The 26017-nt window shown below is 41.1% G+C and overlaps 1 protein-coding gene across 1 annotated transcript in view; it reads left to right on the top strand.

The window, feature by feature from the left end:
* Positions 1-26017, top strand: part of TMTC1 (transmembrane O-mannosyltransferase targeting cadherins 1) — a 259841-nt gene that overhangs the window by 15782 nt on the left and 218042 nt on the right. Inside the window, exons 2-5 of the mRNA XM_027129326.1 lie at positions 1512-1689; positions 10241-10314; positions 13417-13593; positions 17563-17769. Coding sequence (XP_026985127.1) covers positions 1512-1689; positions 10241-10314; positions 13417-13593; positions 17563-17769 — 636 coding nt within the window. The remainder of the gene's footprint in view (positions 1-1511; positions 1690-10240; positions 10315-13416; positions 13594-17562; positions 17770-26017) is intronic.

Consider the following 26017-nt stretch of genomic DNA (forward strand, 5'->3'; position numbering starts at 1 on the left):
CCCGAGGATAGGGACTTAGTCTTGTCCTTCTCAGAGCTCCGCCATCCTGAGCTTTCTGATTTCCGGCAGCTCTATCGGCCTGTGGGCGTCCTCTTGTACTGGAATGGGAGGGATGCTGTTCTCCCTTCTTTAGCTGGACGTGCCAGTCCCCTAGTTCACTGCCCTTTCCTCTTTCCTTCTGAATGAGGTATTTCACACTGGGCTCCTATCTTAAGGATCTTGGGGGTGTGCGCAGACTCATGGGTCTGTCAACACAGCTGTCTGGAGTCTTGCTTTGGAGCCCTGGAGTTGGATCCCTCACAGCAATTCATTTTTCTAGGCTTAGTTAGGACCATGATTACTTCAGTGGGAATGAAAATTGAGTTGATTAAGTGACTATGACATTTAGATTCATATGTCCAAATAAAGCCTGAGATGTTTAAAATTCTGTAGGTTAAAGCTGTGTATGAATCAAGTCAAGTGTTTAGAATATGCATATGCCATCGCTAAAGTTGACTTTTAGATCCTTCATTGTTTTTGGCAAACAGGAGGTGTTTGTGTAGGAGAAGCAGATCAAGAGCATGAGAATAAAGATGTGGTATTACTGTTTTGGTAAACTGGGCTGGAGTCTAGACAGCTATAGGCAGTACCACTTAGGGTGTGTATGCTCTCCCAAGAGAAGAACCCTTCCCTATACAATTGTATCTTTTCTATAACCCTACAGACTCAGTTGGGGACATTCTGTCCTGTTTTTAAATTAAAGGCTACCTTCAGAAGTCTCTCTGTTGTGCATTTCTGTCTTAGGAAAGTGTTTTTTAAGATGTTGAACAATTAATTTCCCTTCTCTTTGTGGTTCTCTTTTTAGTTTCTTTGTTGTAATCCTAGAATTCAGATTCTGAGATCTATAGGAATTTATGTTAGAAAACATTTAATACAAATTCTGAAATGCTATGTTCTTTCTCATCCTTATAATTTCTGCTACAGCTGGTAATTGTGGATAGGTGCCCTGAAGATCCCTTGTGGAGTGGTAATTAACGATGATTCCTTGTGCGTAATCTGAAAATTTGGTTCCTGGTGGCACCGTAGGTGAGAGAACACAGTCATACCTGGTTTGTCTCAACCTTGACCACAGCTGCAGTTTCCTGCTCTTTCTAATCTCTGGTGGCCATAGCTCTGACCCACAGCTCTGTGGACTTGCCTCTAACACTCAGCTGCTTAGGAAGAGGTGGCCATGATACTGGGGGGTGTTTGCATCAGCCAGGGAGTGAGGGAAAAAGGGATGGCATGCCTGTCTACCTGCCTTCTCAGTGAGGCCACAGTTTTCTGAAGTAATATTGTATTGCATTTGCAGTGATTTCTGCAGATAGCAAAATTTTTAGATAGGAAAAAAATTACACTCAAATGTACAGAATCACCTGATATTGGGAATCATTTAAAAATAATTGAATAACTTATCTTTTAAAATGATGGATTTCCTTTGTTTGTGCTTATGTTCTGTTTGTAGCTAATTCAGTTTTTGTTTGTTTTTACAGGCTAAACATCTTTTTGACTGGCATGAACCCATTCTACTTTCATGCAGTAAATGTCATTTTACACTGCCTAGTGACCCTTGTGCTGATGTACACCTGTGACAAAACTGTCTTCAAGAATCGTGGACTTGCTTTCGTTACAGCATTGCTTTTTGCTGTGCATCCTGTTCACACAGAGGCGGTGAGTGTCATTGGAACTCAATGAAATAATGAAGCAAAAAAGTGATCCTGGGCTTCCTGGTGGCGCAGTGGTTGAGAGTCCGCCTGCCGATGCAGGGGACACGGGTTCGTGCCCTGGTCCGGGAGGATCCCACGTGCCGCGGAGCGGCTGGGCCCGTGAGCCATGGCCACTGAGCCTGCGCGTCCGGAGCCTGTGCTCCGCAAGGGGAGAGGCCACAACAGTGAGAGGCCTGCGTGCCGTGGAAACAACAACAACAAAAAAAAAGTGATCCTTTTCCCCTTTCGAAATCATGTGAATTTAAAGCTCTACTAAAGTGTTTATCTTTATATATAAATCATTCTGCATGACAGCTTTTCTTTCTGAATGTTCAAATGGCCTTTACTGCACCTTCAGGATTTCACACCTGTTATTCACACCTGTTATTATTACAGGTGGTAATAAATGACCACAGTTCTTTATCTGCAGAAAATTTAAGTCCTAATGTGTTTTAAACAGCAAGGGGCGTTTTGAGATACTTAACGCTGAGTCATTGTTCGTGCTCTACAATTTTTTAACCTTTTCTCACTCTGCTTTATGTTTATAATATTCATGATGCACAGCTGTAAGTGCTAGGTGAGAGACTATAAAAAGTTGAACTAACATTCTTCAAGTTAGACACATTTAGGAGACTTGCCATCAGTTTTCCAAGTTATTTAGTATGAATTGTAGTTATTTGGTGGATAATGAGAAATTTATTTAGAACATATAGATAGTTTAGATCTGTGCTCTTATTTAAAATATGGACTTAGTCACGCACCAAGATGGCGTCATCCAGCTAACCTTGTTTCACATCTCAGTAACCACAGTTGGTTTATTTCATGTGTGTTGCTAGGGGTGGATGAAGACTTTCCAAGGGGTATGTGGGTACCACAGTTTTAAAAGAATTGTTTCCAGAGGCTCGGATTGCATCCGGACACTTTCCTGCAGCTCACATCTGGGTCTGAGTGCACACCTGGGGGAAAGGTGTCAAATTGATTCTCCTCTCCCTGTTCCCCTTTCAATTGCCTTTTTCTTATTTAAAGAAAAATAAGGAATGTCTTGCATACATTTACTATGCCCCAGGGGTACAAACAGGCACCTTACAATGAAACAATTTGATATATTGGTGTCAGCCAGGTCTCCTCTAATTAAGGCATCATAAACCCAAAGTAGGGCTTCTTGTCTTTTTCTGTCTTTACATATTTCTGTGAGGAATGCAGCATGGCATTAGAAGTAGGCTGTGGTGGCCTGTGAGATTCTGGTTGTCATGGGGATGTATAATATGTTCATTTGATCTGACACAAGAAGTCTGATTTGGCCAATTGGCTTAATAATGAGAAATGGTTAGGCCATATGATGGACGTTTGCCACAAACAAAATTCTAAATCTGTAAGCTCAAGGTTTTGACACAAGTGAGAGTGATAAAGAGCGAGTGATAAAGAAGAAAATTATTTTATAAAAAATTACTTTCTTAAGGGTACTTTTTCCAGCCCTTTCTGGGTATTTTGGACTGAACAAGGTACCTGTAAGTGGAAGACTATTAAGTATAAGTAATAGTCCTTTGCAATTAAGTATAAGTAATAGTCCTTTGCAAAGTCTCAGTCAAGCCTTTTTGCTGTACTTCTGAGAAACTGTGAAAGCAAACGAAACTAATAACAGGTAACTCTAATGATGGGTACACTTCATTTATTTGCTTTCAGCCAGATTAAAGGAGAACCTGATAGAATTGTCTGCTGTTAGATCATTAAACATTATGCAAGATGACAGATCACCATGATTTTTCAAATAACTTGGGTGTTCAAAGAATTAAGTCACTGTATAACATGGCTACTTCTGTCCTCATTTATGTAAGCAGTGTTTAAATACAAAAGCTACGGATAGGACTGATGCCGCATGCTTTCTTATTCTAACAAAAAATAATATTCAGTCATAGCTAACTGAATTTATTAAAAAGAAAGCTACAACTGTATTATTAAGAGGTGTATGTTTTATATTTAATAATTATTTATCATTTTTCTAACTTACGATGTATTTAATAATTGAAAATAATAGTAATTGGACTAATAATACAAAATTGAAAATTAGCACTTAGGTGTTTTGATCACAGGAAATTTAAAAAATAAATTTAATTGCATATGTATTTTTACTACAGAGAGAGATAATAAATAGAATATTTAAAAATGTAACTATAACACATTAAGAAAAGATGCTGAGGGGGAAATAAAATGGAAATATGAGTTTAAGGGGAAAGGGTGTAAAATGTCTATCATTTAGAGAAGAGCCTGTTCATATTTGTGTAAGGGGAACATGATGAGCTTCAAATTGCTGTGGTATGTTTCAGGTGTATTTGGTACATTTAAAGGAGTAACATTATGGCGTTATTTTAAAATGTCAGTTTCTAAAATGCACAGGAAGTTAGATCCTTTGAATTATTTAAAATTATGATGAAAAATTTTAGATGTGAATTTTAAAAGATGAGAGCAATGCGTAAGTTTTCAATATGATTGTTAGATGAAGAGAAGTAATCAAGGACTACTACTCCTAGCCATATAGAATATATGACACCAGGTCAGTGGCAATGTTTTAATCTAAGCCCATCAACAATATTATGTTTCTGACAAATAATTTCATAAGTAGAGTTAAAAATTCGTGCTTAGAGTGTCTTGGAGAAAATTTTTGTAGGAAAGAACAAATGAGTAGAATAAGAATGGTCCTAATTCTGTGCTTGTAGAGAGGGCGAGCACAAAATGCAGGTAATCTCGGGCAGTGTGATCATGAGCTAGCTGGAGTTCTAAGAAAAAAGGAAAATCCTGTTAGCAAAATGACCTGTAAGAAAGGGTTTCACAAATACCATATGCTAACACATATATATGGAATCTAAAAAAAAATAATGGCTCTGAAGAACCTAGGGGCAGGACAGGAATAAAGACACAGACATAGAGAATGGACTTGAGGACGTGGGGAGGGGGAAGGGGAAAGCGGGACGAAGTGAGAGAGTAGCACTGACATATATACACTACCAAATATAAAACAGCTAGCTAGTGGGAAGCAGCTGCATAGCACAGGGAGATCAGCTCAGTGCTTTGTGACCACCTAGAGGGGTGAGATAGGGAGGGTGGGAGGGAGACGCAAGAGGGAAGGGATATGGGGATATATGTATATGTGTAGCTGATTCACTTTGTTATACAGCAGAAACTAACACACCATTGTAAAGCAGTTATGCTCCAATAAAGATGTTAAAAAAAAAAAGGTTTCAAGCAGCTTTTGTACTAATCGGAAAAAAAAAAAATCCATGGTAACACAATTATGGGGACAAAGGAGCCTGAGAGCTAGACACTTATTTGGGGAAAAATCTTAAAGAAACTATTTGCATTCAAAGGAGATGGGGGAGGCATAAGAAGGCAAAGAAATTTGACCTGTATAATAAACTATACTGGAAAGTAAAATCAAGAGACTGTTATTTAATTATAGATATTAGTTCAGGTTTCTAGAAAGGAGCAGAGAAATAGAGAAAAAGGAATGTGTTATGAAAACATAGTGATACATTATTTAAGAAAAAGAAAAACAGACCATAGTGTGATGAAAGAGGAAGTTAGTAGGATGTGTCTCCTCTTTGTTAAACAAGAACAAAAATGAGACCATAAATTACAGCAGGAAGGATGGAGGGCTTAACTTGCGGGGGGAGGGTTTAGTGTAAACATGTTGATATGATTAAAGATTTGCTTTCTTAATTACGTAACCAACAAATTGTTAAACGAGTGCTTGCTTAGTGCAGGCCCTCTGCTAGGTGCCAAGGGGGTATGTGGGTGGGCAGTGGGGTCCCTACCCACAGTTTGTTCATAAGCTCCTAGAAGAGCCAAAGAGCGTACACATAAATACATACAAGACAAAGCAATATGTTGTAATAAAACTGAAATTCCAGCGAAGGGAAAAATTATTTCCAGTTTAAGTAGAGAGGAATAAATTCATTTAGTTATGTAATTTTTCAACAAATATTTGAGTGACCATAATACAGTCAATCAGTGCAGGGCTATAGCAGTGAATAAGGTAGACCTAGAGCTTTCCTCATTGAAGGCCTTGTGATTCTTGGGTTTCCTGACAGTATATTTCTTGGGAAATTTTTTTTTTCTGAATCCCGAATCATGAGAAAAATCAGAGAAATTGGGAAAATGGGGAAATCATTGTAATTCTCCTATGAGAATTAAAACTTAACAATCATCATAGAGACATTACTGTTTGAAGGAATGCACTTCTGTCCAGTCAAAAGCAAGAGCAGGAAATGCTGACACATGGAGTTGAAGGTTAGGGTTGACGTTTCCACAGCTGGGACAAGAGTACTTAGGAGAAAATTGGTCATGATCTAATCAGCCAGTTTGGCTTTCAGCTGTTGCCATGTGTTAAGTGTGTGTTCCTGGCTCAGTCTGCCACCAATAGAACTCATTTTGCAGGTAAAATAATTAATAGATATAATATAATAGTGATAGTCCAAGAAATAACAAGTTTTGGGGGCAAATTAAGTCCTTACTTGGCAGTTTCCACATGTGATTCTGTTAAGCCTGCTAGGAGATCTGAATGTTACATTATTTGAATTCTACTCAATTATGTTCACTGATTTTTTTCAAATGTTTGAATATTTGTTAAAGGAATACGGTTCCCAGGTTACAGCTACCTGCTTGGTGATGGAAACTTGAAGCTTAAGGGAAGAAATACATGCTCTCCATCTCTTTGTATATTTGACCAAGTCCTTTTGTACTTCCCAGCACCCTAGGTTCAGCCTGCATTGTCACGGGATCAAGCCCAAGGGGTGACAACTTGATGTTCCATCTTTGCTTCTTGTTGCCCACTCCCACCCCCTTTTCATTTATTCCATGCTCTCGCTCTCATCACTTTAACCTCCCCTTCCAGGAACACCCAGTATGCTTTCAGGACTCTCTTTCCTCTGCCTGGAATGCTTCTGCATTCCCTCTCTGGCCCAAGATTCACATCCCCCTGTCTTGAGTTTCCTGAAGTCCTCCTTGCTTGACCTTTAAGTCTCAGTGAATAAGGCCAGCCTTTCCACGAAGCCTTCCCAGATCCTACAGTCCAAATTAATGCCTTCAGTCTTCTCATGGCAGTGATTTCTCCCCTTTACAATACATGCAGTTTCCTTGTAACCTCTTAATACCCTCTTTGACTCCTCACCAGACGTTAACTGCTTGGGGCAGGTTTAATCCCTCCAGCTGGCATAAATACCTGGCAAATAGGAGGCACTTGTTAAATGTTTGTTGACCGGCGTGAAACATGCAATTACTGAACAAGATGATGTGGACAAATTGACTCACTGTGTGGCTAGTCTGGCCAGATAGTAGCTGATGACAAGCACCTTGTTTTTAAGACACTAACCCCCTTGCCCCAGAGACCCCAGCTTAACAGGGATACAGAGTAGGTGTTCAGTGACTGCTTGGTGGTTTGGAGCTGGCAGCAGAGTCTCTCAGTGTTAGCACTGACATTTCAACCCCCGCTCTGAGCTTCTGCTCCAAGGGACACTCCATTCTTCAAATCTGGGCGCGTCCAGCTGGCACACGCTGCTATTGCTGCTGCTGTTTCCCGGCAGAGCTAACTGACTACAGTTTGAGAAGCAGGGCTTCAGGCGCCTTGAAGGCATTAGTTATGCCTGCCTAGCTTGTGATTGCCTCATTCCAGCTTGCCACACCCAATATCAGCTTGCCAGTCCTGCTGTTGTCTGGGTTGGCCACAGCAGTAGTGCTGTGTTGGGTGTCCCCCTGGGCCCAGACGCCTGGGCCTTATCCCAGGACTTTGTTGCTGGCGAGCTGGGCTCTCTGTTTAACCTCCCAGAGGCCTTGCTGGTGATGCCGAGCTCAGTGCTCAAAGGGGCGGTGCCTGTAGCCTGAGCAGGCCTGGGCTTCACAAGTGAACCGTGTGCAGTTGTTACTTTACGTACTGTGAGTCTGAGCTGGGCCTTGACACCGAGGTGAAACCACACTGTCACTAATAGACATATTGGATTATCTAATAACGTTAACATAAAATATCATACATGTAAACCTTAAAGTAAAAAGATGGTTTCCCTACATCACGCAGAAAAACCCGTCTCACTGTTAAGAGTCTCACCCCCTTTCTCTGCAGGGAAAAGGAAGAAAGAAGGGCATCAGCAATGAGTGGGCACTTTGTATATATCATCTTACTTATTACAACAGTAACGTGAGTTAGGGGGTGTAATACTCATTTTAAAGATAACAAAACCAAATCTCAGAACTTAAAGATAACAAAGTTGAATCTCCCTCAGTTGGTTAGGGGAGCCTGTATTCAAGCCTTGGATGGTCTAGCTCAGCGGTCCCCAACCTTTTTGGCACCAGGGACTGGTTTCGTGGGAGACAATTTTTCCACAGACCTGGGGTGGGGAATGGTTTCAGGATGATTTGAGCACATTACATTTACTGTGCACTTTATTTCTGTTATTATTCTGTTGTGATATATAATAAAATAATTATGCAACTCACCATCATGCAGAATCAGTGGGAGCCCTGAGCTTTCAGTTGCTACTCACTGATAGGGTTTTGATATGAGTCTGCAAGCAGTTGATTCATTATGGTCTCTGTGCAGTCAAACCTCTCTGCTAATGATAATCTGTATTTGCAGCCACTCCCCAGCGCTAGCATCACTGCCTCAGCTCCCCCTCAGATCATCAGGCTTTAGATTCTCATAAGGAGCGCACAACCTAGATCCCTCGCATGCGCAGTTCCCAGTAGGGTTCACGCTTTTATGAGAATCTAATGCCTCCACTGGCCTGACAGGGAGCGGAGCTCAGGCAGTAATGTGAGTGATGGAGAGCGGCTGTAAATACAGATGAAGCTTCGCTCACTCACCTGCCGCTCACCTCCTGCTGTGCGGCCCGGTTCTTAACAGGACACAGACCACTACCATCCGTGGCCCGGGGATTGGGGACCCCTGGTCTAGCTCCATGTGTGTGTCATTGCCTCTCCTTTATGACTGCAAAATTTGCTTATTATATGAAGATATTTATAGGTATATTTCCCAGAAATCTATTTTCCACTGTTAATTGTTGATTGATTCTCCAACACACCATGGGCTTCACGTCTTCTGTGATTTGGGTAAGGCTGTTTTCTGTGCCTGAATGTCAAGTCTGTTTATTTCCCTTGCGAATTCTTCCTCATATGTGACCTTTTCTTTGAAGCATTCTTTGAACCATACCCCGTTTTTTTCCTTTACAGTTTTATTTCCTGGATTTCAAAAAATTAAGAGAAATGTACACGTTTGGAGTAGTGAAATAATACAAAGATTTATAAATGGCCATCTGTCCCCACCCTTCTTCCATTTCAGTCCCTTTCTGAAGTAACACAATAAAAAAAAATAATTTCAAGCTTAAAAATGTAGTGACCATGCACTCTTTATCCAGAGTCACCAATTTTTAACATTTTGCAGCATATGTTTTATCATCCTTCCACTCTTTCTCCTTCAATATATAAAAATATTACTTGCTTTCTGAAGCATTTGAGAGTAGGTTGCATAATTCATGCTCCTTTACACCTTAATAATTTCGTTGTATATTTTCTAAAACCAAGGCCATTAGTCACTGTTTCTTTTTAGCCTCTTTTAGTCTTAAGTTTTGAACAGTCACCAGTCTTCAGTGTCTTTCTATTACATTTATATCTTTAAATGTAACTTAAAATTTATATTAGGATTATATCTAATATACAGTGTTATTAATATATTTGTCTTAATATTGTAATTGACAATGGTTTATCATTTATTGCTGTCCTTATTTATTATGATGTTCAAATTGTTGCATATTTGGTCAGTGGGAGCCCATTGTTACTGGCTTCTGTGTCCTATTGACATGTACCTGTCATTTTTTGAGCACTTACTTTCTGACATGAGAAGATGATCCAAGTGCTCTTGTATCTCCTGAGTCTCAACCCTGGAATCAGCTGCTTCTCCAAGGGGCCCACGTTCTCTTTAGTGGATAAATGGCCTGTGGTTAGTGTCAGGATGGCTCTTTGCTACTGGGATATTTTTCTTTCAGGCCCTTTTGGTGATGTTGCTAAGAAACACATAGACGCATGCACGTACACTCACACATAGTGATGGTGAGTTCATACTCCTTCCCATTCTTGTCTTATTTTTTTCCTAGTGCTCTGTAAACATCCTCTGTTCCATTAGCACTCTGGTGCCCAAAGACTAGCACAGTGTCCAGAACTCAGTCATTGCTCAAAAAAATATTTTTGAAAAAAACCAGTAAATGAATATACTTTGATGCTATGAATTGATCTTCAATAGAAGAAAGGTTAAAAATGAAGTTAAGCATGAAAATCTTGCCCCTTCCTTCCTCTTTTTCTCCTTCTTCAAAATTATTGTTAAATATAACCAGAAGTGGTTAGTCATATATCAGAATTTAAAGAATAATGTGTTTTCTAATTTATTATTCCTTTCATTCATCTGAAAACAAATAACATTTCTGTAATGCGTTTCTGAAAGTGGTTTTCTGAGGTTTTTATTTTTTCACACTTTCTAGGTGGCCGGAATTGTTGGCAGAGCTGACGTGTTGGCATGCTTGCTGTTTCTGTTAGCCTTTCTCTCCTACAGTAGGTATGTATGTCTAAGAATGCCCTTATCTGTTTACAGTCATGCTGTCCCCTGGGAGTTTCTGGGGTGTGTGTGTGTGTGTGTGTGTGTGTGTGTGTTGACTCTGAGCTCCTGCCTGAGAGAGGAGGGAGGCTTCTTGGCAGTGAAATGCCCAGTGAGCTTCCTGGAGACCTGGGATAGGAAACCGTCTCCTTACCAAAAGCTAGGCTGTTCTCTTCCAGCCGCATTCTGAACCATGTCATAGCCTTTTAAAAGGACTGCTCTCCCAGTGCTGGGAAGATAAGCTCTTGCTTCTTGATTTCTCTTACTTGTAGTTTCTTACTGAGAATGGAATTTGAAATCTTAGCTCTGAGCCAAAATATACTGGGTCTAGTCCTCTCTTCTATTTAACTATGATTTGTTTAATTTCTCCTTTTCATTTTGGTCCTACATTTTGTTTTGTTTTTTTCCTCTTTATTATCCTCATTAAAGTAGCTCAAAGCTTAAAACAACAAGGCTGAATTGAAAGTAGTATTTCTCAACTGTGATTTTCCAATTTGCGTATCCTTTCATCAAAATACAGAAGCTTCTTGCTTTGGTAGACTGAAAAACAGTAAAACAATTTCCCATTATATTGCCCCTTTCCCCCTAACTTGATCAGATTCTCACCTGAGTCGTGACATATCCACATAGGGAAAGGGGTGGGTAAAAAATGAAGGTAGGGCTTCCCTGGTGGCGCAGCAGTTGAGAATCTGCCTGCTAATGCAGGGGACACGGGTTCGAGCCCTGGTCTGGGAGGATCCCACATGCCGCAGAGCAGCTAGGCCCGTGAGCCACAACTATTGAGGCTGTGCGTCTGGAGCCTGTGCTCCGCAACAAGAGAGGCCACGATGGTGAGAGGCCCGCACACCGCGATGAAGAGCGGCCCCCGCTTGCCGCAGCTAGAGAAAGCCCTCGCACAGAAACAAAGACCCAACACAGCAAAAATAAATAAATAAATTAATAAAATCCCTGTTTCCACTTCCCAGCTCACGTCATTGTAGTCATTGTTTATTAAAAAAAAAAAAAAATGAATGTAATGGGGGCAGGTGACTCAGAGGGTGGCCCAGGAGAAAGGGGGCCAGTGAGCCACATTGCCCTGCTTCCTGGAGGGATCCTGGTTAAGGATTTGTGAACCTTGATCTCTAGGTCAGTTCATTGGCCTATAATCTTATAAAACCCAGTGACTCCAAGGAACACTGTTCTAAACCAGTGATTCTCAGTAGGGGGCAAATTTGCCCACCTGCCCCAGGGGGACATTTGCAATATCTGGAGATACCTTTGCTTGTCACAACTGGAGAGGTGCAGCTGGCACGTGAGTAGAGGCCAAGGATTCTAGAGTGTGCGGGACAGCCCTTGTAACAAAGAATCATCTTCCCTAAAATACCAGTAGTACTGAAACTGAGAAACCTTGTTGTAAACCAGTTTAGAGCTTGGGTCAAAGATGGACTGAATTAAGCTTTATGAAGTTTTGCTTTAAGACCAGAGTCTCTTCTTAATATAGTACCAGGCTTCTAGTCCTGGCTTTGTAATCTCCCACTGCATTGCTAGGTATATAAAAGAGTGTTGTGAAAATATTAAAAATATAAACCCAAATTCAACAGTTGTTTCCTATTTGCTCTGGTGTTAGAACAAGATTAATAATCGCTTTTGAGTTTGAACTTGATCCTCAGCCTTCTTCTCTGTGTTGATCAATTTGGGAACATGAGTGGCCCTGCAGCATATCCATATCTGTGTGGTAATAAGCCACACTGTTACAGCTTTCTGTTGTGCAGGCCATTCGCACTTGGAGTAATTTTAAGCTATAAACCAGCTTCGGAGAAAAAGCCTGTCTCCTACAAATTTGGCATATAATTTAGATGATTGTTCTAAGACATAACAATAAGGGTAAGACGTCACCACTTCAGATATATTGGCCTTCAAAAGAGTAGGAGCAAATTGGTGTGCCACCTGTGGAAGGAACAGTGGAATTTCTTGGTGTGGCGCTGACTCTGTTTTGTAAGGTGAAAAAAGACTTTACAGCAGCTGGAGGGTTTTAGAAAATCCCTGCTGGAAATTATGCTGAGAAAAAAAAAAAAAAGCTTTACTTAATACATTCTCATGAAAAACAAATTTAAAACTACAGTTTAGAAACTAATACAACATTGTAAATCAGCTGTACCTCAATAAAAAAAACCCAAAAAACAGATTAGCCAGAAGAAAAGAAAAAGACTAAAACGTGTATTTTCATCACAGAAATGATGATTGTGTTTGGTATATATCCACTGATTTCTTTGTACAGAAGCATATAAAATACCTTCACAAAAATAATAATAATGATAAACACTTAACATGTAATAAGTCATTTACTGAATCTTCCCTACAACACTGTGATCCCATTTCACACATGAGGGAACTGAGGCACAGGGAGGCAACCGACCTGCCCCATGTTACCCTGTTAGTTAACAGCAGAGCTGTGATTTGAACCCAGGGAACCTGGCTCCAGAGTTCATTCATGTGGCTTAGTAACCTGTTGTATTCACTTAAAATATATTCACCTAAACATCTTTCCATGTCACTAAATACATCTCTATGGTAGCATTTTACATGGCTTTTTAGTGTTCCTTTGTTACAAGCCATAATTTACCAGAATTTTTTTTTTTTTTTTTTTTTTTTTGCGGTACGCAGGCCTCTCACTGCTGCGGCCTCTCCCGTTGCAGAGCACAGGCTCTGGACGCGCAGGCCCAGCGGCCATGGCTCACGGGCCCAGCTGCTCCGTGGCATGCGGGATCCTCCCGGACCGGAGCACGAACCCGTGTCCCCTGCATCGGCGGGCAGACCCTCAACCACTGCGCCACCAGGGAAGCCCTACCAGAATCTATATATGCCTTAATTTAAGTACCAAATTCAGCATTGTTGGACATTTACTTTTTTCCATCTTTGCAAATTTTAAATAACACTGTGATGAACATGCTTCAAGAAATCTTTGCTCACCTACTTACTCAGAATACAACGAAATTGGTGCTAGATCTTATCTTTAAAAGGTGGTTATTTCTTAGCGACCCACATTTCTTCTCAGAGTAAAAGCAACTCAACCTTGTTTTTCAGGAGTGTGGACCAGTGTCGTGTTGGGGAATGTTTCCCTCCCACGGCTTCTCCCTTCTTCCTGCTGCTCAGTCTGTGTCTGGGGACCTGCGCTATGCTGGTGAAAGAGACGGGCGTCACGGTGTTCGGCGTGTGCTTGGTTTATGATCTCTTTTCTTTATCCCACAATCATGATAAATCGTAAGTCATTTAAAGTTTTGCTGTCAAGCAGTCCATGAGGTGCAGAGAAGAGTTGCTTAAATCAATAGTTTTCAAACTCTCATTAAAAAAATAGAGGTATAACATTTTATTAAATGTAACCTCCTCTTAGACTATCATAGAGTAAGGCTTATTTCCTTAGGATAAATGCATTATATGTGTTTAAACTCTTCACGCTTTTATGAAAATCCATGAGGACTATAAAGTTTTGTGAGCCCCAAATTTGGAATTGAAAAGTATCATTGCTGATTGCAAGTTTATATCGCCAGATTGTTTTGGTTGCATACTACTGAGAGATCTTGATTCACACAGTGGAGTAGTTACAAATGGTAACAGTCTGTTAACAGCTTGACTTGAATCTCTGCCTTCAAATGCTAAATTAGAGTCGTTTACTTGCTCTAGGGATGATGCCTTTACCTAAGAGTTTTGGAAGGGGCCTTTTGGAATTCCACAGAGGGCCAGTCTGAACCCTACAGGAATAATTACACGTCATATTCAAGTTAAAGAACAAGTTTATTTAGTAGCCTATTTTCATTTAAAAAACTTAAGGTACATTCATATTATCCTGTGGATTATAGATGATAAGAGTGACTAAGGCATATTAAAAGTTCAAGTACATACTATAATTTTCTTCCTCTGTCAAATCCATAATTACTAACAACTTGACATGCACACACTATTTTTCACTAATTATAAGGCCCTTACATTTGAACTTTTAATAAATGTCACTGATTTATTCTCCAGCCTTGTCCGATGAAGAATTTTATCTTAAAAAAAAAAATCCTGTCTTTTTAGCCCATTCCCTACATCTTTATGCTTCTTGACATAAAGATAAGAGCAGTGCTAGTGAGTGGCAACAAGCTGAGATGAGTCATTAGATTCTGATCACCTTCCTGCCTGGGCGTACTTGGAGATAATTTAAATAGATTTTAGTGCTCTGTTGGCTCTCTGTAAATCTCAGAGGCATGTAAAAGGAAGGAGCCCAGTTATCATTTTGATCCAAGCTCAAACCAAGAAAGCTGTGAGCCAAAGCACCTCCCCTAGGCTTATATGAGAATGCCTTTCATCTGTATCCTCTCCACCCGTGGTAGTAATTGCATTGCTGACCTTACTATTTAGAGAGCAGCCTATCCACCCCTCTGGCTTTCCACTTTCTTCTGGCATCCGCTTTGTATCTTCCTCCCATCGTCTTTCTGCTTCGCTCTACTGACAGCAGAAGATGTGGCAAGTGCCTGCAGACCCTTGCCTTTGGTTCAGTCCAGAGATATTTTAACCTCATATCGACTGAAATAAGACACACAACTTGTGGGTTGAGAATTATGTTTTATTTGGGGACATTGCTAAGGACTACAGCCTGGGAGGGCAGCCTCTCAGATAGCTCTGAGGGACTGTTCCAAAGAGGTAAGGGAGGAGCCGGGATGTATGGTTTTTTGCTGAAGAAAAATTTAAAAAAACAACTATATAGTCGAAACTAATTTTGTGCTAATCACAAAAGATCAGGCATCTCAAGTTAATGATTTCAGTGCTTTTCTATATATGGGAAGATGCAAGAGTCTGGGCTCATTAAAATTGTTCCTTTGATATGCATCTCAACTCTCTAGGGTCAGTATCCTATTTTTCTCCATCCTGAATTCCCCTCAGGGCGCACCTTCCAGGCCCGCTGCAGTGGCTGATAATATGATAGCAGGCAGCATTCTTGTTTAGCTCATCTTTGAAGTCGTATCTCCTCTGGTCTGAGGTCTCTCCAGCCCACTCCTTTTTTCTTCATCTGGTCACTGTTGAGCTAGGCTTTTTTCAAAGAGAATAATTGTCGTTTTTATTCCTTTAGTAATTGTTCTTGACCTTCATTATACCAAACTGCCAGAAGTTCTATTCTATGAAAACAACAATACTGCTCATATGTGGCTTGGATGTTGCATAGCTCATAGTTGGTGGGGTTTCTTTGTTTGTTTTAGTAACTTTTAGCTCTCACGACCGCCAGCATCTCTGCATAGGTGGAGGCATTCATTCTTTCCACCCACTTAACACATTCTCATTCTGTGCCTGGCCAAGAATAAGACAGTTAAGATTCCTTCCCTCAAAGAGCAATACTGGGGGAGACGGACGTTACATAAGTAGTTACGCGAATAACTGAGTACAGTGGTGAAAGTGGTGAGAAGGAACTGAGAGCAGGTAACAGGGAGACCTGGTCGATCACAGTATCTCTTGAGTGCAGGCCGTGTGCCAAGCACTGGGCCACGCCCTTTACAGGTATGAAGTCACTGATTGCTCACAACAACTTTTACCCTCATTTTACAGAGGAGAGAATTCAGGCAGGCATAGAAAGTAACCTCTCCAGAGTCACCCATCCCCTATTGCGACTTCTGTCTGTGTGAATCCAGAGCCACAGGGTTACCCCTGAGCCTCCGTGGAGCACACAGGATAGGGATTTGGAGACCCCCCAGGGCATCTGCATCTCAGATCCTGGGCTCCCATTTGTACCAGGAGACCAGCTCAGAGGATCTGTGTGTATTGGGGGGTCCTGACCCCTTTCAGAATCTCACAGAATCGTGTCCCCTTTTCCCAGAATAACGTACACACAAATTCTTATCTGCTCATTTAGAATAAACATCTTGGTACTTGGTTGTTCTTGAGGTCTTTTCATTGTATGATTCAGGAAACAGGAAAGAAACAACAGAAGCAAGTGTTGGAAGCCCTCGCCTACGTGAAGAGCAATTTATTCCTAAATTTTAAGATTGGACCACACGAACAGAGTTAGATTTCTTTTCTGAGACATCACCTTTAGGAAGAAACATTTTCAGTGAAAGAGCAGCTCCTGAAAGTTAAATTTTTTTCTTTTTAAAAAATTAGCATATAATTGCCAACACGCAGAAGATAACGTTCCCTGACCCCAGTCCCCACCCTCTCTCTAGAAATAACCATGATCCTGAATTTGGCATTTTTCATTTCTAGGGCGGTTTGCTTGTTATTACTTCATAAGTATATACCACTGAATATCAAATAGCATTGTTTACATACTTGCAGACTTTATATAAATTGTGTCTCTTGCTTTTCTTTTCATTTAACATTGGATTTTGAGATCCATCAATGTGGATACATGTGGCTGTAGTTCATTCATTTTAACTGTTGTGTAGTATTTAATTATCACAATTTATCCATCCTTCTGGAGTTTGAATTTAGGTTATTTTTACATTTTTGGCTATTATATAGCATGCTTCAGGTAACCTTTGTGTGCACGTACTTCCTGGGGCATAACCACAGAAGTATTGCTGGGGCCACAGATGCATACATGTTCACTGTGTTGATCTCACCGTGAACTGTGATTTCACTTGTTCACTGTGAGCAAGAGACATTGCTTTTGAAATGACTGGAGTGCAGCAGTGGATGAGAATCCCCTTTGTTCCACATTCTCCCCATCACTTGATAGTATCAGACTTTAAAAGTTTTGCCCAGCTGGTGGTTATGAATTATATCATCTCAGAAGATTCATGAAGGAAAATGTGAGAATACATTGGGGTGGATCAGCTGTGAAAAACATTTCACAAGACCATAATAATGTAAATCCCGAATATCACTTCAACTGAGTTAGGAGAATTCAAATTATATTTATTATGAGAGAAATATATGTGGAAGATGAGAAGAGGGTGGTTGTGAATGTGTGTGTGTGTGTGTGTGTGTGTTTGCGTATTGGTGACCACGTAAAAGGGACTGAGTCCTCATCTTCTATGGTAGCAACTCAATAAGACAAGTTCTAAAATTAGAAATAATATTATAATTTAATCTTATTTTAAAAATATCGTGATGAATACCAGAAACAGAAGAGCTAAAAGACTTGTGGACGGTTGCTTCCATGGAACAGGGCTTGGCGATGGGACAAGGGATTGCTGTTCCTTGTTGCAGGTCTTATCATTCTGTCTGACTTTGTTTCCCCTCCATTCCATGTACAATTAGGAGCAATGGGGTCGTCCATCAGCGCAGCCCACAGCGGCCCGGGAGCTCCCTGCCCACCGCACCGCCCGCGCACCCTCTCCGGGAGAACGGGAAGCAGCAGCGGTTCCCTCACAAAGGAGCTTGGGGTGGCTGCCATACTCCATTGCCACCTGAACCCAAGAGCAGTGGATTCCCTGTGTCTCCTCGAGCTGTGTGGTCCTTGATGAGGTACTGGGCTGTGCTCCTTGACCTTGCGTGTTTTCACCATCCAGCATCACCTGTTGCAGGGGAATCGCTAGAGAAGTGAAGCACCGAGTGGGTTCTTTGTGACACCCGCCCACACTTGTTTCCCTCCTTCTTTCTTTTTCCTTCCCCATCTCCCTTCCTCCTGCCTCCTTCCTTCTCTTCTTTCCATTCCTTCCTTATATTAGATCAGATGAAAAAGGAGTAGCTGGAAGAAGCAAGTAGAAGCCCTGCTGTCTGCTGTTATTTAGAAGGAGAGGGTGAGGCTCTGAAGCCTCCATTAAGAAGTGCAGACATATTGCTGCTTCCCTGTTGGAAGAGCCCTGGGCATCAGAGAGCAAGGCCCCTCAGTTTTCTGGGGGAGGATAGCTCTACCTTCTGCTGCTCCGTCTCTCCCTGCTCTTGGTGTGTGATAGGAATTTATTACAGCACAAGTATGGGAGTAAGCCCAGGGGACACTGCCTCTCAGAAATGTTTTTGAGGGTACAGGAAAATCTTTTTTTTTTTTTTAAAAAAAAAACATCTTTATTGGAGGATAATTGCTTTAAAATGGTATGTTAGTTTCTGCTTTATAACAAAGTGAATCAGCTATACGTATACGTATATCCCCATATCCCCTCCTTTTTGCATCTCCCTCCCACCCTCCCTATCCCACCCCTGTAGGTGGTCACAGAGCACCGAGCTGATCTCCCAGGGTACAGGAAAAACTTTAAAGGATTTTCTCTCTTTTTTTGAATCTTTTGACCTAGCCATGAAAATTAACATAGATTTATCAGAACTCATTAAATTAGCTTGCCTCTAAAATAGCTCAAGCCATGGGCAAGTCAGAATTTAATAAAGATGGAAATTTGACTCATACGATTAGCGGTTAAACAGCAGATTGCTATTCTTATTCTTCTGTGCAGTCCCAGAAAACTCCCTCATTTCTGGGTCTTTGTTTCCGATTATTCCTGCGGAAACCTGTCTTTTGGATCGTGCTCCATTTTTTCGTTCATCAACAAAGATCTATTGAGTGTCTACCACGTGCCTGGCATGTTCCAGGCACCAGGGATGTCCTGTTGAATAAGGAAGACAGAGTCCTTGCCCCTGCGTAGCTTCCCTTCCCGTAGAGGAGGACACACACTAAGTAACCAACAAAGAATGAACAGTGTGGTGGAGAGTGGTGGGTGGGCCTGGCTGGAACAACTCCATGTTGGTTGGTCAGGAAAGGCCCACAGAATCCTCCTGGATGAGTGGAGGAGCTAACCCTGCTCAGATCTGGGCACAGGGTTCCAGACTTGGGGAAACGAGCAAGTGGGGTTTGGAAGGGGCGAGCTCAGGGGGTGGGCAGGGCCAGATGGGGAAGGGTGTGTTGGCCATGGAAGTGAGTTTGGATTTTATTCTGAGTGGAAAAGGGAGACTTTGGAGGGTTCTGTTTGTTATCGTTGTTGTTGTTTGTTTAATGTGGAGGAAAATGGTTACATTAAGAATGTTCACTCTGGCTTCTTGTAGCGGATGATTAAGGGGCAAGAGTAAAGCAGGGAGACTTTCATACAGACTGAGGGGAAAAGAAAGGGTCTTGGCCGAGGCTGATAGAGACTGAGGTGGAGGGATGTGGTGGATTTGGGATAAGTTTTGGATATACATCTAACAGGACTTGCTGATGTTTGGGGTGAGGGGTGAGGGAAAGGCAGGAAACAAGGCTGTTTGTGTTTCTGGCTTCAATAGTTGGGTGCGTGGTGGTGTCAGTTACTGAGATGGAAAGGCTAGAGGAAAAATACGTTTGGGAAAGGATAAAATCACAGTGATGCTTGAAATTCCTGAGCAAGAAAGCAGAGAGGTAAATAGTCAAAACCTTGAGGATATCTTGACTTTTTCCATAACACGGCATGAAGGAAAAGAAGACAGAATATTTGGGGAAATTGTAAATTTTTTTAAGGAAGGCAGAGGAGGAGAAAAAACAAGAGTTAATCGCACATTACAGACTTTCAAGGAAGGACAAAGGTCAGGCTGCAGTGTGACTGAGTTCCATCAGGGCAGGGACCATGTCGGCTTCTGATCACATTTGTATTCCCAGTTCTTTTCATAGTGTCTGGCTAAGAGTAGTTGCTCAAATATTTGTGAAATGAATAAATTAATGAGTAGGTGGTAAGAAAGTATTGGAATTAAGCATAAATAGAATATTTTCAGTAAATTTGGTAATGAAGGAATGGGGCAAAGGATGTTAACTCCAGGGGTGTTAGGCTTTTGTTTTCATTTTTATTTTAAATTTAATGCGTGTGTGTATGTAGGTAGATAACTTGTAGAGAGTAGAGATGGAAGGTGCAGGAGCAGAAAGGAATAAGATGAAGTATGAATACCAGTGGTACACTGGTAAATGCTTAATAACTGGCTCTCCAGAGAAAGTAAATCCTGACTGGTGTTGGCCAATTTCCATGTAAATACTCTTACCATGTAGCTGATTTGAAGCTACAAATGTGACATTGCTGAACATGGAGCTGGGAGAGGTGTGCCATAGCTCACCATCATGAAGCATTTCCACTGCTCAATGGACAGTATATGTAGTAACCTCAAGAGCATAGATAACAGTAAAATGAAGGAAACTAATTAGGAAGTGATGAGCCTTGAGTACTTATTACCTTTGTTTTTAGCATGATTTACGTTTATAGAATTATTTTAAGATATATATTAATATATACAATATATTTACATACGTATGATTTATTATAGTTATATAATTTAATTTTCAATAATGGCTGTATTTAATAACTGGCCTGCAAAATTTCTGAAAATTTAATAGTCATCTCTAGCAAGCCAGTGTGAGTCAGCTCCAGCACTCCAGTGAAGAAGGTCTTTCAGGAGGGGAAGAAAACTTTATATCTGTGATCCATCCCAGGAGGTGGGCTGGCATTTCCCGCATGTTATCCCATGCAGCCATCACAACTTTCGTGTAGGGTAAACCTTAGAGTTTGCATTATCAGGTGGATATGGAAGAAGTTAAACGATCATTTAAAACGTTTGCATAGGGGCCACCGGTGGCGCAGTGGTTGAGAGTCCGCCTGCTGATGCAGGAGACACGGGTTCGTGCCCCGGTCCCAGAAGATCCCACATGCTGCGGAGCGGCTGGGCCTGTGAGCCATGGCCGCTGAGCCTGCACGTCCGGAGCCTGTGCTCTGCAACGGTAGAGGCCACAGCAGTGAGAGGCCCGAGTACCGCAAAAAAAAAAAAAAACAAAAAAAACAAAGAAAAAACATTTGCATAGTTAGTAAGTGGTAACATCAGGATTAGAACTCAGGCTGTTTGACCCCTAATCCTTTGCTTTTGCCTGTTTGTTATGCTCTGAAGTCCAGCTTCCCGGTTGAGGACTTGGCTTTGGGAAGGAGGCAGGACACTTGTTTCATGCTCTGTGGAGCTGGCCTCCCTGTTGAACTCTTGGGGGTAGAAGATTCTTGCAGCCATCCTTGGGTCAACAAATGAGGACCTTCTGACTTACTTCGATATAGGGTGTTGGTACTAATACATTGAATTAAATGACATGCTTTTTTTTTTTTTTTTAACTCCGAGCACCAGCCTGTTTTAGAAAGAATTATGCCTGGAGAGCAGTACGTAGGACAACAGGAACTGGTCGGGGTCTTAGTAAGTTAACATGTTTGTGGGCAAGAAAGACCATTATCCTTTCTTGGAGGGGAAAGTTGTCATGTATTTTCTTTCTTTGGAAAGGAAAGGTGTCATATATTTGACTATAAATTTGATTAGTATCAAAATTATTTAAAAAAAACTGTGTGTGTCCTTTTGTCAGAAGGTGATCAGGTAAAGAAAATAAAAGTTCAAAGAGGCAATGTTATTTTAGTTCTGAAGATCTCTGCAGACAGTGTTTAAATCATGGCTCCTTCACTTGATCCTAGACAAGTTATTTTATCTCTGTGAGCCTCAGTTTTCTTATCTCCAAAAGGTGGAACTAATCATGGCACGTTACTCTCAGATTGCTTGTCAGGACTCAAAGCTATAGCCTGCATAATAAACATGTAAATAGGTGCCTGGCCTACAGTAGCCAGTGTGGCAGCCCACAGCATCATTAGTAGTAGCTTAGTATTATGAATATTATTATTCCTGTGTGAGTTTCTAAACACCAGGATGTATCCTGAAACTGGTGAACCTGCAGTATGCAGGCAAGGGATGAGTTTGTGTGAGATTTTTTTTGCTTGAATTTTGAAACTATTTGCTAATATGTATTTACATTGCATGCATGGCATTAGGCTGTCAAAAAATTGGACTAAATACTATCAGGTTAAACATTTTCTGTAGTTACCAAATACAGGAGAATTCCAAAATCCTACTGCAAGTCATTTATTTAGTTTCCTGTTTTTCTATGTGACTTAGTGATTGGCTTATGGGTAGCAAGTACAATGAAGAACCTAGGACGTAGGGTATACACTCTGGAATCAGATGAAATTTCAGTTGATACCACCTTTTACTCAGTTGTTCCATGTGCAATGAGAAATGTTTTGTATGTAAACCTTCCTTCTCCCTACCCTCTTCATTATATCCAGTTCATTCACGCATGGACACATTTTCCCTTTCGCCTTAGAAAACTCAGTGAATTCTGCCTAAACTCTTATCCTCGTAACTCATACCTATATCTGTAACTATATGTAGTCATTTTTCATATAGAGACTTGATTGATTTCACATTTAAGTGACAGTGATTATGGTTGGTGTTGAAGACAGTTCTTGGCTCAATAAATTCTTGCTCTTTTCCTCTTCTCTTGCTCTGCAGCATCTGTCACGAATCATTCATTTGTCAGTATTTACTGAATGCCTCCTATGTGCCAAGTAATGTTTTAGGTGCTGGGAATATATGGCAGTGAAGTAAACAGAGCTCTGCCCTCCTGGAACTTAGCTGGATGATGATCATGATATTTTTACTAAAATGGGCTCGTTTCCTACCTTTGTGGGTAAGACAGCGGTCATATTTTTCACTTCAGTGTGTCTTAAAAGTTTTTCTTGTGTACCTTGCACGGAGGCATGCAACTCAAGAAACTAAGACAGGTTTAGGGTTAGAGAACAGGTTGGCGCTAAAGTGAAACTGTTAGATAATTAAATTAAATTTAGAGGACTTAAGGAAGCATATAAATATTTTGACCTTCACTGGCGGAATGAGTCACTGATCTTTCACAAGTGTCGTTTTAATGCTTTACTTCTGTAGACCTTGCATTGTATTCTTTTTCCCTAAAGTAAGAAATGCTTTGTAGATTAAATTCCTCCGAGCAGGGCAAATGTGTTTCAGATCATTATTAACAGCCTCATGTAAGCTTTGAAAGAAGCTTAGTAAGTTTGTGAAATGAGATTTTCAGGTGACAGGAAAAAAATCTCTGTTGAAAGCCTGAATTACTGATGAATAATTGGGCTATCCCCCCACCATTTTACACACCTTTCTGGTTGACTGATCTCAGATGGGCTGTTTTCAATCTCACTCAGTTACTGCTTTAAAAAAATGAAATGACCAAATGAAAGAGGGGTGGAGTAAACTAAGAGATCTACACAGAAAATACCTCCCACAGTTAAAAGTGAAGTTTGTGGGTTCATATTAATAAATCCCCTCCCCTACTTTAAAGTCTCTTAATGTAAGTGTAAAGCTCAGTGATGAATCCACCTTAAGAACACAAGCCACCCTCTGGAAGTAGGTATGGGCTAAGGTCTTACTTTAAAGAGACTTTGTACATTCTTTCATTGCTGCGGATCATTTTTCCTCATTTCCATTGCTTTGTTTAAAGATGAGCTGGGCCGCATTTTGCTATGGAATTCTCTCTCTTCTTCAGTGATGTAAATACTTCAGTCTTCAGGTGTAGTTCTTAGGTGGCTGCAGCCAGATCACTATGACATTTTGGCACATGATGGTGGTGGACCTAAGAAAGCAGTAGCTCTCAGGCTGTATTTTATAAAGACAACTGACCAAACCTACTAGCATAATTATTGTTAAAGTTATTTCTTATTAAACAACTTAAACACTGTTTACACCCATGATTCTATCACTTGGACCCAATATCCAAAGGGTATCCTCTCTTGTTGCCTTTGGCCCATACGTGCCTGAGCTTTTTCATAGCTTGTCAATTTCTTTTTAATATGCTGAACTGACCATAGCTTTTACTAAGACCCTGTAGTGCCTCCTGGTGTGACTGAACTGCAGACTTGCTTGGTGGCTGGGAAGGCACTGGAGAAGGGAGGTGGGTGATTGCTGCAGGCATCTGTCTTCCTATGGAGGACACATTTTCCTGGGAAGGGTGAACAAATGCTGCTGTTTTGCTATAGGAAGGATAAAAATAGTGGGAAATTTATTTTTAAAAACTTAAATAAAAAAATAATTTTCCAGGGCTTCCCTGGTGGCGCAGTGGTTGGGAGTCCGCCTGCCGATGCAGGGGACATGGGTTCGTGCCCCGGTCTGGGAGGATCCCACATGCCGCGGAGCGGCTGGGCCCGTGAGCTGTGGCCGCTGAGGCTGTGCGTCCGGAGCCTGTGCTCCGCAGCGGGAGAGGCCGCAGCAGTGGGCGGCCCGACCACCGCGAAAAAAAAAAAAAAAAAAAAAAAATAATTTTCCAAAAGAACTGTCAGTTAGTGTTATCAGGCTTCTTAATTTTGAACTGTGTTTATTGGGATAGCATCATTAATCTGCCTTTAATGTGCTTTGGTGGGTTGATTTACCCAAGACGGGCTCTCAAGTTCTTTTTTTTTTTTTGTGGTACGCGGGCCTCTCACTGTTGTGGCCTCTCCCGTTACGGAGCACAGGCTCCGGACGCGCAGGCTCAGCGGCCATGGCTCACGGGCCCAGCCGCTCCACGGCATGTGGGATCTTCCCGGACCGGGGCACGAACCCGTGTCCCCTGCATCGGTAGGCGGACTCTCAACCACTGCGCCACCAGGGAAGCCCTCAAGTTCTTTTAAAGTAGCTTTTCTTAAACATGGAACTTACCAGAGAGGTATTCTCTTATGTGGATAGAGAATTAAAAGAGAGTTTTTTCTGTCACTACTTCCTAACCATTAGTTGAGAGTGATGTTATTCCGTCTGAACCAGACCCAGAGTATATGGTAAAGCAGGTATTACTTTGATGAGTTTGCCTGAAAGCTTATTGAAATCTGCTTCGCTTCTTGAACTGAACTCAGCACTAAAATGGATCATTTCAGTAAAGTGTTTCTTGGCTTCGTTCAGAACTTAGCACTAAAAACCTCTTCCAAATAAATCACATGCTAAGAAGCAAAATTCCTTTTAATTTATGGATAGCAGTTGGTAGAGTTCCTAACTGCTGACAGCCCCTGGTTCATTCTGCTTAATCTTGACTGGGTACCGGTTCTTGGCAATATTCTATCCCCTGTGAATTTCAGTCAGTGGATGATAAGTTCTTTCCTTTCTCAGTGTAGAGCTATCAAGCTTAGGCATCTGCTTTCCAATTGGATTCATGGGGACATATGTTGAAAGAGAAAATTATCAGAATGTAGGCATTTCTGGTTGGCATTCAATTTTGTCACTGCCACAGTAGGCTCTTAGAAGAAGATGCCAGGCCTCATGGTTTCCTATCAGCTCATCAGTCACCACTGGATACTCAACCTCTGTCCTGTGCAGGTTAGAGCCTGGGTGACTTCAAGGACACCAAACATCTTTCCCTTCTTTTGCAGAACACAGGTAGGGCCCTTAGGGTGTTGTAGGGAGTCCGCTGCCAATTTCTTTGCTCTTTTAGTTAAAGCTGCTGTCATCCAGCTAATTTTTTTTTTTAATTTATCTTTTTTAATGTAGCCTGCTGAGAGGTTGTGGAGTGATTGCAGTAAAAGCAGTATCAGTTCATCTTAACATTGTAAACACTCAGGGGATACATAAATAATTCTTTCATGGGAACATTATTCTACACTAGGCAATATGGTTTCAGATAATTTGGTGGGATTTCCAGTTTGTTGCTCTGAAAATTGTCTGCCACATGTTTTGAACTGCTACTATGTTTTCTAGATTAAATGTGACAATGTTAAAAATGTAAATGCTTGAAAAAGTACAGAAACGGTGCTCTATGAGCTTATTATGAGGAACAAATGAGTGAATACATGAAAAGAGCTTAACATGGCTATTAGTTGTGGCTTTTCATAAATGGTAGGGCTATATCCCTACCAGCATGCTTATTTTATGCCAAAGACAGTGTGGAAAAATTACTGTTTAGAAATCTTTGTATAGTGGTCACTTTTCCTTTGCTGTATTTATGAAAGTGGTATAGTCT

The sequence above is a fragment of the Aethalodelphis obliquidens genome, unplaced genomic scaffold (genome assembly GCF_003676395.1).
Source record: "Aethalodelphis obliquidens isolate GAN/ISIS:26980383/991018 unplaced genomic scaffold, ASM367639v1 scaffold36, whole genome shotgun sequence".
NCBI classification, from domain to species: domain Eukaryota; kingdom Metazoa; phylum Chordata; class Mammalia; order Artiodactyla; family Delphinidae; genus Aethalodelphis; species Aethalodelphis obliquidens.